Source organism: Cicer arietinum, chromosome 4 (assembly GCF_000331145.2).
Source record: "Cicer arietinum cultivar CDC Frontier isolate Library 1 chromosome 4, Cicar.CDCFrontier_v2.0, whole genome shotgun sequence".
Lineage (NCBI taxonomy): Eukaryota > Viridiplantae > Streptophyta > Magnoliopsida > Fabales > Fabaceae > Cicer > Cicer arietinum.
Genome location: NC_021163.2, coordinates 17,047,792 through 17,066,626, shown reverse-complemented (window position 1 = coordinate 17,066,626; position 18,835 = coordinate 17,047,792). Strand labels below are relative to the sequence as shown.

The 18,835-nt window shown below is 30.9% G+C and overlaps 3 protein-coding genes across 3 annotated transcripts in view; 1 reads left to right on the top strand and 2 right to left on the bottom strand.

Moving 5' to 3' along the window:
* LOC101503512 (protein CHAPERONE-LIKE PROTEIN OF POR1, chloroplastic) overlaps positions 1 to 3,034 on the top strand; it is a 3,466-nt gene extending 432 nt beyond the window's left edge. The window contains exons 2-4 of the mRNA XM_073367650.1: positions 1 to 277; positions 1,399 to 1,756; positions 2,554 to 3,034. Of these exons, the coding sequence (XP_073223751.1) occupies positions 1 to 277; positions 1,399 to 1,756; positions 2,554 to 2,729 (811 nt within the window). The 3' untranslated portion in view covers positions 2,730 to 3,034. The remainder of the gene's footprint in view (positions 278 to 1,398; positions 1,757 to 2,553) is intronic.
* Positions 3,035 to 5,047: 2,013 nt separating this feature from the next.
* Positions 5,048 to 9,399, bottom strand: LOC101502337 (protein ALTERED PHOSPHATE STARVATION RESPONSE 1-like). Its single transcript, XM_004497134.4, has 4 exons — positions 7,779 to 9,399; positions 6,664 to 6,884; positions 6,227 to 6,450; positions 5,048 to 6,142 (listed from the first exon to the last, which is right to left on the bottom strand). Exons 1-4 carry the CDS (start codon positions 8,737 to 8,739, stop codon positions 5,287 to 5,289), a joined length of 2,262 nt encoding a protein of 753 aa, XP_004497191.1. The 5' UTR covers positions 8,740 to 9,399; the 3' UTR covers positions 5,048 to 5,286.
* Positions 9,400 to 12,318: 2,919 nt separating this feature from the next.
* LOC101502646 (probable protein phosphatase 2C 79) lies at positions 12,319 to 15,872 on the bottom strand. Its single transcript, XM_004497135.3, has 5 exons — positions 15,481 to 15,872; positions 14,478 to 14,967; positions 13,649 to 14,016; positions 13,034 to 13,270; positions 12,319 to 12,627 (listed from the first exon to the last, which is right to left on the bottom strand). The coding sequence occupies exons 2-5, from the start codon at positions 14,794 to 14,796 to the stop codon at positions 12,355 to 12,357; spliced, it is 1,197 nt and encodes a 398-aa protein (XP_004497192.1). The 5' UTR covers positions 14,797 to 14,967; positions 15,481 to 15,872; the 3' UTR covers positions 12,319 to 12,354.
* Between the last annotated feature and the right edge of the window lie 2,963 nt (positions 15,873 to 18,835).

Here is an 18,835-nt window from a genome sequence, read left to right as displayed (position 1 = left end):
CCCTAGACCACCACCGGTTCGTCGACTCGGAAAACCTATCCTAACTGAACCCTGGCGCACCTCGCCGTTACAAACACGGTGGACACACGCGTCAACGAGGAGCGTGGGACCGGTTCAGGCGAGTTCGCGTGCGGATGACTCGGTGCCGTTTGAGATGTCGGTGGAAAACGCACTGAAGCTGTTAGGTGTATCGGAAGGAGATTCGTTCGACGATATACTACGCGCCAAGAACTCCATCGTCGCTTCCTGTAAGGATGACCAGGAAACCATTGCACAGGTATCACTTTCCCTCGATTCCAATTCAAATTACTTATCCATGATAAATCTTGTTTAACACTAGTCTAGTTATTTTTACATTTTTTTTACGCATCTAGTCAATTTTAAATAAATTGGGTTACTATTATATAGCTATATTATGATTGATTTGTGTTTTTATTAGATTAGATGCTTAATTGATGTATAGGTTTAATGGATTTGCACCAACGGAGTAAAATAGTTTTACTCAAACATTTCATATTGCCACGTAACCATGTACTAAAACTATTTTTCAAAAATAACTAAAAAATACCTCATTCTTATTGGATGTCAGAAAAAACTAGTTTATAGTGACAATACATATCACATTTTCTTTTAATCTATTATCATCCACTTTAGTTGGTGTTTGGCTATGAAACGGTAACACGCGTAGTAAATGAGAAATTTGAAGTAATTGAATCTAAACAAGTCTCTTGTGTTGTGTCCGTGTCGTGACACATGTTGAATAATGGATACGCTTTCAATCTAAAGTATATAGTTATAGAAGTGTTTGGTTAAGTAAATAACATTGAAAGGCGTTAGTTTTGAAAAAAAATGTTTCTGTTTTCATTTCTCTATTACTCGATTAGTGTCTAATTTAAATTTTAAATTTTGTTTGCTGTTTCTAAATATTTGTGTAGGAAACAGCAAGAGTGAATTAAAAGCTCTTTTAAAATTTTGCGAACAGGGAAGGGAACTAACTGAACTTACAAGTTCAGTTTTGTGACTAAAAGATGTAAAACATGTTGTAAGCTGAAAACATTTCTAAAACTAACTCCCTACAAGGCTGTTATGGCTTAGGCTTCTGACCCTATTCTGTTTTCAATGCATGTAATTTGTGGTCACTAATCAAACAAAAAGTCCTTCTAATTTAGTCTTAGGATTTGGATGGTCAAGCGAAAAGAGATTTGAAGACTAAAATAAAGATTTCAAGTCAACTGATACAAGCTTGAGCTTTTTGTTACTCCTGACGCAATTAACACCTCACATTTTCAGTCTCTAGTTAAGAATTTTTAGTATTCTACATATTAAGTCTATTCCTCTAATCCGTTTTCAAAAAAAAAAGTCTGTTCCTCTATTGATGGAATTGGTGTGCATTTGTAGGTCGAGGCTGCATATGACATGTTACTTATGCAGAGCCTAACTCAGCGGCGGGCAGGAAAAGTAGTGAGCAGCAGTGTCCGTTATGCTGATGTAAAGCGTGTCCAGTCCCAGGTTGTGGGATCAATGCCTCAATGGATGCAATCCTCCATGAAGAATGCACCAGTTTCAATTGAGTCACCTTCCACCAGTGATTTTGGTATACAAGCTGGAGTATATGGTGCACTGATGGGTTTAACCTATATTAGTGGTTCTTCTATGCCCTCTGCAGGTTATGCCGGGGCTGATGTTCCAGGACTTCTCTTGGCTGGTAGCTTTGGAGCTTCCCTGTACTTCATGACCAAAAGGAATGTTAAGTTAGGTAAGGAGCTTTGTCATGCATATTGATATTGTGCACTTAATATCAGTTCGTCACAATTCAATGAAATTTTCGTCTCATGAGCGCAATATTCATTTTGACCTGTCTCTTGGAATGAAAGTAAGCATTTGGATGACCATAATGAGTGGGAGAACAGGAGGGAAAAATATGAAAGGGAGGTTTGCCTTTGTTGAAAGAAAAATGCTAACAACACACCCTCTCATATTTGTTAAATTTCATAGGGGTCTCACTAAATTTATGTAGAACTCGCAAGAATTAATGAGGTACATTTGAAGTTCAACCAATAGGAGAGAGTGATAAGAAAAAGTGTGTTGCTATCACTCTTATTGAAATTGTATATTTGAAGACAAATATGCATTTAAAAGAAATGAGTGGTATGAATCAACCTCAATTTGTTGTTGTTGCCTTCAACTAAAAAAGTTTCTAGATTGTTTTCTGAAGCAATACAAGGTCTATGTGCATAATGAGACCTTGCATCATACAGAATGCCAAGTTTTTAGCCACTCATAATAGCAAAGAGACATGGAGCACAACAACTCTTATCAAAACAATAAGGCCAGCCTATTATATAAACTTCATTTCTTACATTCTCCCAGACTTTCGACATTAAAAGACCAACAAACAGTACTTCCAGTTATGGGTGATTGAGATATTTTTTGAAACTTTTCAGACAGTTTACCTCTTTCTTAAACTCTGCTTAATCCTTTTGGATTAGCATAGCATTTTTTCTTCCCTTTCATATTTTCCTCCTTATACACTTTGCTTTTTTTTTTCTGCAGGGAAGGCAACTATTATAACCATAGGAGGGCTCATAGCTGGCGCCGTTGTAGGGTCAGCTGTAGAGAACTGGTTGCAGGTAGATATTGTCCCATTTCTGGGCATACACTCCCCTGCTGCTGTTGTTAGTGAAGTCATAATTATCTCTCAATTCTTGGTTTCTCTGTACCTAAGGTAGACGGGAAAAATGGTGATCTTATATTAAAATGTGAAATTTGTAACTATTCATTTGCATGGTCATGTCCAAGGGTTGACAGAGAAGGCTACTGTTCTAACCGTATAGCTCGCCCTGTGGCAGCGTCAGCGGTAGTGAACTCTGGTTGCAGTTGAAGAAATTGTCCCATTTCTGGACATACCTTCCCTGCTGCTCTCTTGTCATTGAAATCATAAATATCTCTCTATTCTTGGTTTCTCTGTACTTAAGGTAGACAGGAAAACATGGCAATCTTGTATGTATCAAAAGCTGAAACTTGTAATTTTTCATTTCCACGCAACATGATCATACCCCGAGCATTTTTAGGATGTAAAATCAGTGCATATTGTACAAAAATTGAATAAAACGTAGTTGTTTATCTGTCAAAGTAGAAAGAAGCATGATCCCAGATTTTATGTTCGGGATCAGTGAGCATGTTGCAATCTCAACAATCCAACAGGTCTTGGTCGGTCTCTTTTTTAAGAAAAATTGGAGAAGGAGCATGACCAGTATTTGTTAAGGTGACATTAATAGTCATTTTATAGTCACCTCTGTTGGATTTGAATTTCATTCCATACATTAAATTTACAAAGTTAAATTTTTACCACGGCATTTCATGAACTCTTGCTCTCTATTAGATAATTTAGAGAGAAAAAGAAAACACGAGTTATAGTTTCCTTTTTAAAACTTTAAACTTTAAAGGTGTTTTTGACCCTTCACTTTGTTTCTTATTTTGTTTCCAAACTTAAGACACACTGTCTCACATGGAAGTGATTTGTGCCTATTTGTTAGGGTCCCTCTCCCAAGATCGGAGGGATGTAATAAAAGATGTTAGACCTGCTACATTTTGGTGTTTTGTCCGAAAGCTTTTGTGATAATGCATTTGTCCTTTTCTTATCGATGGGTCATTAGCTCTTGCTTTATGTGCTTGTACATATCTGCGGTGAAGACTGCACCTCGGCCTTTTCAGTTTTCAGCATGCGACACAGCTTGTGTTTGGTTGAAAAAGTATTTAAATCATTATAAAAAAAAGTATTTAAATCAAAAGATTCTCAAAAGGAGTTGTTGATCACCATTTTTGGAATGATCTAGATATTTAGACCATTCAATTTATAAAGTAATATTTTATCTCCTAAATCAATGAAGGGCTTATATATTGTCCGTAGTACTCTTGATGCATTAAAGTAGGAAAAATTTACCCTACATCTCTTCATTTGTATCTATACTCCTACGAATTTTAAAAAATATTAAATATACTCTTTTTTTCTTTTACTATTTTACTAATTCAAATTCAATTTTTTTTTATTATTCAAAGATTTCTGAAAAAAAAATTGTGGAAGTTACCAAAAAAGATTTTCAGTAGAGAAAGGTTTATCCAAAAACTTTTTTAAAATTTTTTAATACAAAAGGTTTTTATCAGAAATTTTTAAAATTGTTTTTCGGTACAGTAGAGTCAAAAGATATATACCGAAAACTTTTAAAAAAGATTAAAGAGTCAAAAGATGTGTACGGATACATAAGATTACAAATGTAAAAATGTATACTATTGGAAAATTTTTTAAAAAGTTTTCAAAGAGTCAAATGATGTAAAAATCTCATGATCTCATTTTAATTATGTGCTGTTTGATCTTTTTCTATGACCCTGATTTGTTTGAAGAAATTGGGGTTGGTGGATAACTGGTTTCTGTTATGTCCACATAAATAATTTGTAAAAATTAATTACTATAAATATTGGATTCAATTCGAATGGGCGAATGCAAAAGTTAATTACTATAAATAGATTTTTTACTCATTCAATGTGTTGGTAATCTTTAAAAATTGTAGGTATGGGTGAGTATTGTAGTCCCTGATTTGTCTATACCCATAAAAAAAATTTATCATTAAAAGTTAATTTTATTATATTTCTAAATAGCGTAGATGTTATATTTTTAATCAAATATCTTTTTTTTCCAAATGAAACAAGGTCCTCTGTTTTGTTGATTTTTTCATAGTTTTCTTTTACAGTACTAGTTGTTGGTTAGTTAATGATAGTAGTGTAATAGTGTATAGTAATGTAACTCATTCGATGAACTGTTTCTAATGTTTATTGTAGTTGCAAGAAATGAAGTGGATGTTATTTTGGTGGTGCAACACTAAAAAAACATTGCTCCTTCAGTCACCAAAGAACTGGAAACCAGCACTACTACCGTACAGGATCCAAACTCAAAAGCTGATGAAGAATTAACGAGTACAAAGTTTGGAGTTCCGTTTAACTTGTATAAATAAACTATAAATTACTTCAAAAAAGCTCTATAGAATAAATAGATTAAAAATAAAAAACTAAAACTCAGAACATTCTCAACAACAATCAACAATACCAACACTAATAGTGCAAAATACATTAAAAATTGATGTCTGCACTTGGTCAACTAAACTAGTAATACCTTAAAAATTGATGATGTCTCAGCGAGCTGCTTTGACATAACACCACACATAATAATAACATAATTACACAAAGCACCCCTAATGCACAAATATCTCTCTTACTATTACTAGTACAATTCTATTCTCCATTGTGACTGTTGCAGTTATCTTCCACATTGCAACCACCCTCTATATACGAAAATTTCCCGGTTTTCTCACTATTTTCACTGAAAGTTACAAGATCGTTGTACATTTTCTGTGATGCTTTAGAGAACTCTGTCAAAGATTCAAGGACTAGAGAAAACCCCGATTGTAATCCATTCAGTGTCATCCGTTGCGTTTCTTGCATGCAACTGTCGCGCTTCTCCTTCTCTACCTCTAGTTTTCTTCTCAGTGTCTCCAAATGATCACTCTTCTCCATCATGCATTCTTCTTCATGAACTGTTCCCTCTTCTGATTTATAATCTGTTACTTGCAACTCAAGTAACTTAGTCTTCAGTTTATACGACCCTAGATATCTTCTATCTAATTCTTTTGTTAAGCTTTCTACTTTCCTCTTCTGCTGCTGCTCTTTATTTTGCTGAATCCAAAGAGCTTTCACGTCTTTCACGACACTTTTCAGTGCAAGTGAGACCGTCTTATCAGGTAACTTTCGCAGGGAAGTTAACCAATCGTTGCATATCATAAATAATGGTGGCCCGTTGACTTGAAATGGCACGGCAACATTTTTGCGTCTCGAGTAGAATTCAACTTCGGGGACTATGAACTTACTTAGCCATCCGTGAAGAGCTTGTACATATGCTTTTTGAGCTGCAGTATACTCTCTAAAGCACGCGCGCCAGTGGTGAAGCTCGGCTTCAAGCTGAAGAGTTGCTAACCCACGAGATTGATTGCAAAATTTCCCATATGCAGGACATGTAAAGTATTTGACTTCAGAAAGAATCTTCTTTTGTGTTTCATGCGACTCCAACATGATTTTCCACGATTGTGTCAGGCTGCATTTGGAAAATGGAAAATAATGAATCAATGAAACTCAAAACTATTTAGTATGTTAAGTATCCAATGCTATATTATCTCACCCTTTCAATAGTTCAACAACTTGAGGCTGTAATTCTTCATCTCTCATTTTCTGAATTCTCTTTGAGATCGACTCTGCACGTCGAATTGCAACCAAGATCCCAGCATACAGATCTTTCAATTCAGCCCTAGTCATATCCATGCTTAATTCATCGTCTCCTCTAACATTCTTATTTCTCATTTGCGCACATTTTTTCTCATAATTTTTCCGAGTGCTATCCCCAGCCTGAGGCAAGGAATTTATTAAATGTTAGCAAGATGTCTCAAGGAAGAAAAGAAGGCCATGCTTGAAAAAGACAAACTCCAACTAAAATGAATGAAAGAAAATATAGACTCAGTTGTTTTCACCTGCTCCGGAGAATAGAATAGACGTTCAATCAGTTCCATCATAAAGCAGAAAATATGGATTCAAACAAAAGGAATAATAAAAGTCACCTACCTTAACCTCCTCAAACAATTTCTTTTCCCATGCATATAGCCTTCCTAAGGTTAATAAATGACTTCCAGAATCCATTCCTCCGTAATCATCAAACAGATCATTCTTATATTCCACCCAATTTGAAGAATTTTTCATATTTTGAACCACCAGACTCTTGCATGATGACGACCTAGATGACATGGACTTCCATGTTATTGCGTTAATCAGTTTGGTCGAACTTTCTGCATCGATATCAGATGAATCAAATTCTCAAGCATATATGCATACAATATTTATCACAATATGAGACATCTAGAGTATCAACTTTGCCATATTTGTCCATTCTAGTACATCCACATATAATACATCGAACAGACTAGCACTCCTTTTTCTAGTTTTGATGAATCGAGCAAAGTTGCAATTAGTCTAACCACTCAAATCAATAGGGTCAGCATATATAAAAGGTTGTATTGCCATGTAAAAAATGCACTTATTGTTTGAGTTCCTAGAACACATATTGTGGCGAATGCAGGACCCTAGCTCAGGGGCGCAAAATATGAGAACTATTAGATTTTAGGTGTGTTAGACAGGCTTAAGGTGCAAAAACAAAATATCCATAGTGGTCAGAATTCAAAAAGAAAAATAGGGGTATTGGTGCAATTTTTCATAATTTAGCAAGTGCTGGTGCGCACCCTCACCAACACCAGATTCGCCGAAGAATACATATCTACATTAAAACTCAAATAAAATATTTGCAGTTACTAAGATGAACCGGTGTTGGAACTGAACCAAATGATTGAGCTCAAATGGTTAAAGAGCTTCGGTAATAGGCAAATTGTTCATGAGAATTGAGAACCTGAGTTAGAACCTTCAATGAAAGTCTGAATCAATCTTTGGTCATACTTTACTTAATTTATGGGGGACTACTAAAGACCCTTTCTACTAAGAAAGAAAGGATTGAAACCAAAATAATGTGTTGGAAATGAAAAACAAGTTAACAAAGACTTGAAAAAGTTTTAATGAATCAATTCATGAAAGTCAACTACAATTTGAGCATGATAGTTTTGAACAATTTCAGAAAATTTCAGAAAATTTCAGAGATTAATAATGTACATAATGTAGAAGATAGAACCCACCTTTTATTTCCTCCAAATTAGAATGAAGGGGGATTCTATTAGCCTCCAACATCTTAGTAACACCCTTACCAGAATCATAAGCCCTAACAAAATGGTCCTCAATATCTTTCAAAGCTTCAAGCAACTCTCTCCCTTCAGCAGGTGTATCAAGAACTCCAAACCCCTTTTGCTCCCCAACATTTTCAGTATTCACATCCACAACCTTCACCTTATCAACGCCCCTCATATTCATAACTTTCCCTCCACCTTCATTACTCTTCTCTTCAACACTCACCACAACTTTGTGCTTAAGTTCTTCCCTTTCCACTTCCTCCTCCAACTCTGGAATCCCTTCTTCCTCCCTCACTGCTCTCAAATCATCATCTGAGTTTCTGTGGTAGCCACTGATAACTTCTTGCCTCACACTGTCAAAAGGGTAAAAGAAATCCCAACCAAAATCTCTCTGCGGAGATGGCATTGAAGGTGGCATAGACATATGCATAGGCATAGACATATGCACAGGCATGTGCATAGGCATTTGCATGTAGTAATAACCACATGACTGCTCACTTTGCTGTTCTCTCTCACCTTCACATTCTCCCTCACACTTTTCTTCACAATCTTCCTCAGAAGACTCTGAAGTTGTTGAAGCAATGCATGAATCACAAGCAATAGATTCATGTTTTGTCTCTGATGGTGTCTGCTGAAGGAACATAGGGTTGTTTATGACATTTTCAGTTGATGAAGGAGTAGGAGAATCAGGAGGAGGGAAAGTTATAAGGAAAGGTGAAGAAGGTGAAGAATGGCGTGCAACAAAAAGCTTAATGGAAGCAGCTACAGCATTCAAAGAATGAAAATACTTGCAATGAGCTTCAGCAAGTTCATACCTTTTCTCCACAGCTAGTTTCAACTGGCGCTTCCTCTCTCTACAGATAGCTACAACTTCTTCTTCTTCCTCTAGTTTAGAGGCGACACAACCCATGTTTTTCTCACTAACCCTTATCTTTAACAAAGTTTGGTTTTTTATTTTTCCTTTAGAAGAAGATAGAGAAAGAAAGAAAGAAAGGTTCTTGTGTTGTTGTTTTCTATGACAAAAAAAGGAGGGAACTTTGACAGACAAGAGAGAAGGAACATTCAAGTGTTCAACTTGGTTTCAAATAAAAAAACAAACTTTAACAACAAGAACAAAAAAAAACAAAAAACAAAAAAAGAGTTTTTTCACCAAGAATGAGTTAAAACAATCCCACTTTTTAAGACAGAAATGAACAAGTTTTTACAGCAAACAAGTAGCATCTCTAAGCTGTCTGAGAAGTTCAAAACTACTCACAAACAAACAAAGTTTAACCAGCAAATAACATAATGGTTAGTACTTAAAAAATGCAGTATTAATGATAAATGGAGTTATTACTATTGGGTTAATGGAAGAAAAACAATATTACTAATTTTTTAGTAAAACTGTACCATTGGCATTAGCAGAAAATTTGGTACTCAAAAAATACTGAAGTCCATAATTTGACTAGACAGTTGCATTGGAGACAAGGGAGAGAGAGAGGAGGCAGGTGAGTAAAGAATGTTGGGGCTCGAGAAAGAGAGAGAGAGAGAGAGAGAGAGAGAAACAAGAGTACAGGCCATGGTTGAGGCATTCTTGTTAAAAGCACTGGTCGGAGCCAGGTATATTAATAATTCAAAATATATTATCTAAGTTAAAAATAGTTAACGAAAATTAATTTTAAGGATTATTTAAAGAGATTAATGTAATTTTATTTGTAAATGTTGAATATAATTTTAAGATCTTTCGTAAACTAAATTTTATTCAAAAAGAAAATGATAATATTATATTTCATTATATATTTAAGGTATAGTCAATAATAATCAAGTAACTAGTGAATACAACTTTGTAAAATTGTTATATTTTTCATTTATTTAATATTGATCAAGTAACTAATGAATACAATTTTATAAAATTGTTATATTTTTCATGTATTAATTTTTTTATATTAAAAATAACTTAATAATATATAAATATTATTTTTTCTTGTATCTAATATAAGATAAAGTAGATCATATAAAATTGATGTATTTAATTTAAATTTTAAAATACATACATCAACTTTTTACTCTATTTTTGTTTATATTTGATATTGAAACAGTACTAACAAGTATCTTTATTAAAAAAATATTGAATTATTAAAAAAAAAAAACTATTCATCGAAATATCACCCTTAATTAATTTATAACTGATTTTGATAATTTAAACTTAATACATTGAGATTATAAAACTAAAATTTGTCATTTAGTTATTAAGTGTATTTAGTACATTTGCTGAAAAAAAATCTTAAAAAATATTGTGTTAGAAAAATATAAATTTGAATTTTGAATTTTGTTCAACATACAAATATAAATATTTTAAATTGAAAATTGTGTATTTTAGAAATGAATACACAATTTTCAAGAAAATTTGTATACGTTTAATTGTTTAATATATTTTGTAGTTACACTTGTTAGCAGCATTTTTATGTAGAAAAATATATTTTACAAATTGTATATTTGATTTTTTTTAATTACAAAATATTATTTTTAGTATAAATTATTATTTTTTAAAAATATCTTTAAGGCCATAGACTAAAAAAAATTAGAAGTAATCTCTATTTTATTTATTGTAGATATTACGATGGTCCACTTCTATATATGGTTTACTATTATATTAATAATATTTGACAATATTATTTTAAAATATTAGTTAATTATTTTATAAATTTTTATGATTGAAATAAAAATTCGATTAATGTCAATTTAAAAATGATAGAAAAAACAAACAGTCTCTTAAAATTTAATTTGTCTCCAATAGACATCAATTTGATCATAATTTCAACCGTAAAAACGATGATAGTCGTTAAATTATATTTTTTTAAATATTGTTATTTTTTAATAAAATTTTAAATAATTTTTAAATATTGGTCCACAAATAAATTATATATAATTTTTTTTTTATTTTATACTGTCGTGCATGTGGGTATTGTCAAATCCGTCTGATGAATGTTATTCATAAAAATAATAAAAATAATAAAAATTATAAAGTTTTATGTAATTATTTAAAAATAATCTGTTATTTAATCGAAAAGAAATTTAAAATTATTTTAGTACAAAATATTATTTAACAAGTAGTCGCAGTAAATAGATTTAGTTAAAAAGGAGGAGTCAAAGACAACCCAGCTATAGTTAATAGGGTCAAGGGTCAGTAAAAACCGTTTCACTCCACCAGAGGATAGGATATATAGGACGGTCTTGTGAGATTATTTTTTAATTGATGATGCTAACATCTATTTTAAATTATAGATTAAGAATTTTATAAATGATAATTATATTTAAAAAAATAAAAATGCATAATTTTTTAAGAAAGAAAACAATTTTAAATAAATTTTTTTATCTTTAGTACATTAGCTAGGCACATATTAACATTTACTTTTTTTTTATATAATAAACTCTTGTGTTTGTCATGTAATGACTGAATAATTGTGTTTTATACCATAAACTAAATTCCGATTCAGTGTGGGTGGTTGGGTTTAGCAGAACACAAATATAACTGTCAGAAACTCAAACTGTCACAGTGTTTACTTAAATGACGAATTTATCCCCATTAGTATTGCCGCTAGATTTTGTCAGGCCAGTCTTTTGAGTTTTTACTTTCAGGTGTGATCCAAGCTGGCATTTACCATCATATTCCATGATTTCAAAATAAATGTTATTTTAGCATTATTTTCTTTTCAATATAACTACTATTTGTTTTTTCTTTTTTTGGAAAAATAAGCCTTATTTTATTTTATTTTTCAAAAATAACATTCAATTATTATAAGATTGTTTTTTCAAAAAATAAATTATAATATTTTATTTTTCACATTATATATCAATCTAGATATTTTTATATTGACTAGTATATGCGTTAGAATTAAAATACATGTGGTATGTATTACAAAAAAAGACTAGATTGATACATAATTTAAAAAAGAGGGTATTTTTTAATCTTTACTTTTTTTAAATGGGATAATTAAAAAAAATAAAATTGTTTTTAGCTCCTCACTTTAAAATGCATGACAAATGTATTACTTTTTCGACCTTATATAAGCTAAGTTGATGTCATTATGCAATTGGTGATCCTTGCTGCTTACTTGAAAGAAGAATACTTCAGACTTGAAACCACTGATTTACCCCTCATGTTTTATACTTGAATGCAAAAAGATTACAAATTGATTAATTAAGCTATATGTTTTATGTTTAATGAACGGTTCCCATTATGAAATAACCTTGCAAAGTTAAGTTATGCCTTTCATTAGGCAATCTAAATTCTAATTTCTCAAGCCACTTTTTGTAGCATGAGAAATTATTGTTAACATATTAATGAAAAAATTTGGTCTGCACGTGTGGTTTACATTTGTTGCTAACTTTTATTCAAGAACACTTTACTTTATTCTAACATTTGTTCACTTCTTACTAAATGTGGACCTTTGGCACATCAAAATGATGCAATTTAAAATATATTTGTTGATACTCTAAATCCTACTAGTATAGATAAATCCTCCAATTAAATTAAACATGATGATCAAGTACCAGCAATATCTGTTGGTATAGTAGTACAAGGTGCCAATGTGTTGTGAGGGATATTAACACCTCCCCCTCTAATAGAAATACTAGGGAACTTCACAGTGCTTGCCCTGCTCATCAGATTTGAGTCAAGATACACAACAATCACAGTTATATCATCGTGGAAATGTCGCCGAACTCCACGGTCAATTTTATTTAAATCTGAATATCTCATTTCTCTCTTCTCCGCCGCTGCTTGAAGTGCTGCTTTCACCATCCTCTTTGCAATTCCCTGAAAACAACAATCCATTTTGAATGAAACTTTTCTCATGCCTCATTCAACACTACATTCGTAACAAATTAAATATGATCTATATGAATCATACACAGCAATAAAATATTACTGGCGGGCGCATACTAAATTCCCCAGACAAATTTTGTACACAAGCACCAGTGTGATGGCAATTTTTCTTCCCTTTGTATAAGTTCTTTTTCACATTTTCAACTAAATGATCTCTAATTTGTACGTTTTTTTCGTAACTAGTAATAAATACTATGATGGAAATATAAATCAATTCTCTCTCCTGAAGAATAAACTTGAAAAAACAATAAAAACTGTAAAAATATTTTATACTACTATAAACTTTTTAATTCATGTGATTCAGTCAACAGAGTCAGAAGTTAAATAAGTATCTTACCGAGCGAGGGTTGTTTTGCACTATATCAACTGCTTCTTGATTGTTGAAGTGCTCCCATAACCCATCAGATGCGAAAATAATAAATTGGTCATGAGGCTGCAATTGATGCACTAATATGGATGGTTCTGAGCTCAGTACTGGCCTCTTCAACGGCTCATGAACTCGAAATTTAGCATACAATGGTTCTCTATTAAACTCGGCTTTTTTCAAATATACATCACCAATAGATCTAGAAATCTGCAAGTGAAAATATTTTCAAATTTATTATGTAATTCAAGAGAGAGACAAAAGTTTAAAGTTAAGTTTTGTTTGGTATTACAATAATAAGCATTTGAATTAAGCAAGTTGAAACATCTAAATCTAATAAATTCAGTGATGACAAAGCCCGAAAGTCCAAGTTTCATGAAGTGAAGAACACAAGTACAAAAAGCCAAAGGAATTTGAGTCTTTTCACTTATAAATTTAACCAATACCAATCATTGTTATGATAAAAATTAACAAGCATCAATTATATAGCAACAAAATTGAAGAAGAATTCTATTATGGTACTGAGACTATTTCATCAGCTATGCATTGCAACTGATATATTTATCTAGATATATAAAAGCGACTTACTTGAATAATTCCCTTCACACGCCATACATTATGCTTTAAAACGACAATATTTGAATCATCGGGGTGCAACGAATGCAGCTCCTGTCTTACGGACTCTATTGATGCATTGTGCTCTGTTGATAATTGCATGGCTAAGACCTCACCAGTTGCCTTGACCACTCTTCCCAAAACAGCCCTGGAATCACCAAGATTTGCTATATAAAGGGTTCCATTACAAATAATACCAACAAGACAGCATGAACCAACTGCTGCAATTTGCGGTGAAATTGGCCACAGTCTCGAAACCAGTGACATAAACCCCTCTTCTGTTGCTTCAAATGCCTTGCGAATTACATCCACTGACATCGATTGTTGCTCAGAAGTAAATCCTGAAAATATTTACCAAAGAAAGAATATATTAAAATTCATATTTGGTAATCATGCGGAGAGCAATGATTCAAAACACGCATAAATGATAAATCTGTAATTGACAGACATGCAACTAAACAGGTACCAAAATCCACTATTTTCTTAGTGTATATCTACTATTTTTATGAGAAAGTGAAACAAGCACTATCAGTTAAAACTAGTTTTACATTGACGTCCAATGAGTTCAGCATTTTGCTGTTTTTTTTAAATTGCGGTTACAAAGTGGGCTTACATGACAATATCATTAGTTCTCGTTGCATGTTGGTGTAAAACTATTTTACACAGACGGTGCATCTCCATTAAACACTATTTTTATAGCCTTAGTTCATCTCTTAGCTGATATAAAATACAAGCAACAAGTAAACTTTTATGCTTAAAACAAACAAGCTAGAAGAGTTCACTAATCATGTTGGCAACTTACTCTTGAGATTGTGAAAAAGGTGATTGTTGACAAACCGTGACGTCTCAGGCCCTCCATGCCCATCATAGACACCAACAAAAGTTCCATAAGGGCCAGACTCATTCAAGCTCAAACTCCCCGATTCAATCTGGCTCTGATCCTCTAGCAAGTTGTTTGCTTGGACTACCGCCATCGAAAATTCGCCACACATATGCTGCCCCGAGTCTTTGTACCATAATAGTCCATCCTGTCTACCTCCAGCGTCTGGCCCCGCATGTACATATTTGTCCGAACTCGGCCGAAAGCAGGCCTTCAAAAATCTCACTAACTCCGATAACATCCCTCATTTCACCAAACAACCATCAAGGATTTCCACATCTAACATATACCACAAAAACACAGTTCCCCCCTCGGAATGTTCAATCACTATATACTATATAGATACAGTATTACACTGATAAACTCTCACAAGTCACCAGTTACCACAACAATGATGATGATTCACCACAAACTACAACAACAACAAACAAGTACAGACAAAAAAATCAATTCTGGTTCAAGTGTTCAACTCCAAATACAACCTGAAAAATATGAACTACAAAAGCTCCAAAAATAAGCTACTTATTACAGTTTCCTGAGAAACAGGTAACAATCTCCAAACAGAAATTGGGTTCTCTAATAATATATAAAGGAAAAAGAATCCAACTTTTTGTCTTCTTTTTACTTTGTAACAATAACTATAACAATCTACAGACGCTAAAGGTGACAAAAATTCAACGGTGATATAATTTTCTTTTTCATTTTTTGAAAGGTCAAAAAACCCACTTTTTTCTCAGACCAATTTTTGGTCAATTCAATAGAACATTACGAGGTCAAATCGTAACATTGAAAATTAAAATTAAAACCCAAGTCACGCTATTTTTTCTCCACAAAATTAAAAAAAAAAAAAAAAAAAAAAGACAACAATAAAAATCAAATTTTTAATGAAATGTATGAGAAAGAAAATTGGGGAAAGGGATCTCACCAAACAATTAGAGTCTTAATTGGATGATCCGAAAATGAAGGGATTGTGAAATCTTTAGATCTGAGGATCCATGAAATGAAAAAACACAGAAGTAGGGTTTTTTGTTTAGTTTTTTGGGGGTTTGGTATGTACTATGTAGATGATGATGATGAAATTGTTGAATAAGAAAAAGGGTATGTGCATATGAATGATAGAATTGAAAAGAAGAGTTTGGAGGAAAGTGAATTTGGAATTGTTTTTTGGTTAATTTAGTTGTGAATTGGGTGGGGAAACAGTGAAGCAGACAAGCTCCATAAAAAGAGCTTGAAGCCAGCTAAGCAGAGGTTCAGCGATGGGCTCCACACACACTACAATGTTATAGAGAGAGAGAGAGAGATGATGAGAGAGAGAGAGAGAGAGATGATGAGAGAGAGAGAGAGAGAGATGATGTCACTTTGGAGTTTGGACAATGAATGAATGAATAAGATGATAAACTGTTATGGGCATTTTGTGTAATGGGGTTCACACTATGCCAAGTGGAATTTTTGGGTTTTCCACAATTGCACTTTTATGCTTTGTTTGGACTTTGGATTATACAACAAATAAATAAATTAATGGAAAAAAAAAATTTAGAAGAATAGAAGAAAAAAAAGTCAAAAATTGTATCACATTCAGTGATTTTTCAACACACAATTGCATACATTAATATTCTAAGATTTAACATTAATGCATACTAAAATTTGAATTTGAAATTAAAATTTTAATTCAACGCTCAAATAATTAAAGAAAATAAATTAAAAAAATAAAAGAAATATTTAAATATATATTTTATCCTTCTAAATATATTATTTTTTATTTTAGTCTCTCTAAGTGTTTTTGTTTAGAAGTCCTTGTAAAATAAGATAAGTTTTAGTCCATAACATCAAATCAATATTAAAATAATAAAGAGTTTTCTAAAAATTCTTAAACTCTTTTTTTAATTTTTATTCATATATTTTTTTTTATAAAATAACACTAATTAATAAATAGAATTAATAATTAATAATATAAAATATTTTAATTTTTAATATATCATAAAATATGATGTGTTAGTGTGTATTTATAGATTCATGAGTCATGACAATTTATTAGCTCTTTTTTAAAAAACCAAAATCAATTACCTTTGATTTTACGGAAACTAAATAAAAAAATAATTACAATAATAAAAATAAACAAATAGTATATTTACATATATTGCAAAGATATTTAAACCTAAAAGAAATGACAAGAGTAAAAAAATGAGACATTTATTTTTAATTGTCATTTTAAGAGCCAAAATTAAGATATGTAACATTTTAGTGAATCCGTCGAGGTATGTTCAGTACTTGACTATTTGGTTAGACTATGAAAATGATTTTGATCATGAGGTTTTTTGTTCTATCTTTTGACAAAGGTGACTCAACTAAGAGATAAATCTACAATTCACTCATCACTTTTATCTTTAACTTTTAAAATACATAAAAATATAATATTTTTTTTATTCTTTACTACTTGATGGTCATTTTTTTTTAAAAGAATTTATAAAAAAAAGTGTATTTCGTAAGTTTTTTAGTGATTCAAATTTCAAAAAAAAAAAAATTAAATTTAAAAAAAAATTATATTCTAAACATTTCACGTTCATCCATATTTTTTATTTTTTGTTTTTACATTTACAAAAGTTATATTTCAAAAGTTTCACAATCTAAATTTTTTATTATCAAATAGTAAAAAATAAAATTGTTTTTTCATGTTATTTGAGAGTAGGATGATAGATTCATCCCACTAAGATTTAAATTTGAGACTTTGAGATTCTTTTCCTTATAGGACAAGTTGTTTTCACTTGACCAACACCCCTCATCGATAAATTAATTGTATTTATTTAAAGATTAAATAAAATTTTAATTCTTTAAAATTTTAAAAATTTGTTATTAGTCCTACAAAACAAATTACGTTATTTATAAGTAAAGACGTTATTTACTCTCTACAAAATGATCATGTTAATATTTTTACAATAATAACTTTCCTTTATTCAAGCTGTTATTCATTCATCTTTGTAAATATTTTTTTAAAACAAATAATAAAAATAGTTTTTTAAAATTTGTGTTGGATCACCGCTCATTAGATGATGAAAAGTTAGTAAATGTAGTTTTGATGGTTGATTTATTTGTTTAATAATTGATTTTGCATGTGTGGTACAAAATACTAGCTTTTATATTTGTTTATATAAAGGAAGTCTAATACATTCATTAATAATGAAGTTTTGGATTCATGTTGGGTTATCATAAAAACACTGAGAGCAATCAAATAAAATAGCTGCCTTCTTAAATTGTGAGCAATTATGTTAGTTTGTCTCTTTAGCAATTAATAAACTCTTTATGAGAGTTGGAACATAAAAAATAAAACGACTTAAATTATAGTACCAAATTCAGTGACATTTTGGAATAGTGTTCACAAAACTTTCTGCTGCCATTTTAAAATTCAGCTCAAAGATTTCCTTCTTCATCATAAACTCTCACATCTACTCAATGGCTTTAAGACGACCAAATGCTTCTAAAAATCTAAAACATGCCTCACTCTTTTTTCAATTTCATCCCCTTAAGATTCCGAAATGACGAAAGAAACTAAACTAAACTTTTATGATAAGTTAAAATATTTACACATTTTTTTATATTAAACTTAGTCATAAAGTAATAAAGTAAAAATGTTTATGTATAAATTATTTTGCGTTGAATTCAATAACTAATTAAGATAAATAAAATTAAATATATTTTTAGTTTATATTATTCATCCTTATTATATGATGCAACAACAGTGAAAATTATTATATTAAATGAGATAACGTCTTTCTCTTTAAATTTTATTATCTTCACGATTTATCACTTTGTATGATAAATATTTCAATTCAGTTTAAAATTTTAAACAACTTTCAATTTAAAATTATAAATTGTTAAAACATATTTAATTTCATAAAAAAAATAATTTAATTTGACAAAAAAACTAATTAAATTTATATAAGTAAAATGTTTTGTAGATATTTGTATCCATGTTTTATGAACTAAAATAATAAAGTAAGACAATCATTTGATTTGATCAGAGGTATGTGTCAAAAAGTTTTACATCGAAAATATACGATAACTTTTGTTTGAAATTAAATTTTATTAATTTAATCATATAATATTTTTATATTACCTTAACAATCATGCATATAAAAAATTGCAAAATTTGGATACATATTATTATAAGATTTTATAGTCAATACTTTTTTTATATTTTAAAAAATAATTCATTTGTTGAATATAAATTTATTTATAAAAAAAATCAAATACTATTAAAATTTTGTTTAAAAATAAAATACATA

Excerpts from the sequence above, each read along its gene's own strand:
- LOC101502337 (XM_004497134.4), bottom strand. The coding sequence starts at position 8,739 with ATGGGTTGTGTCGCCTCTAAACTAGAGGAAGAAGAAGAAGTTGTAGCT. Across the intron at positions 6,885-7,778 it reads TAATTTGGAGGAAATAAAAG|AAAGTTCGACCAAACTGATT; the intron begins GTGGGTTCTATC and ends ATATCGATGCAG. Across the intron at positions 6,143-6,226 it reads GTTGTTGAACTATTGAAAGG|CCTGACACAATCGTGGAAAA; the intron begins GTGAGATAATAT and ends TTCCAAATGCAG.
- LOC101502646 (XM_004497135.3), bottom strand. The coding sequence starts at position 14,796 with ATGTTATCGGAGTTAGTGAGATTTTTGAAGGCCTGCTTTCGGCCGAGT. Across the intron at positions 14,017-14,477 it reads CCTTTTTCACAATCTCAAGA|GATTTACTTCTGAGCAACAA; the intron begins GTAAGTTGCCAA and ends AAATATTTTCAG. Across the intron at positions 13,271-13,648 it reads GTGTGAAGGGAATTATTCAA|ATTTCTAGATCTATTGGTGA; the intron begins GTAAGTCGCTTT and ends TTTCACTTGCAG.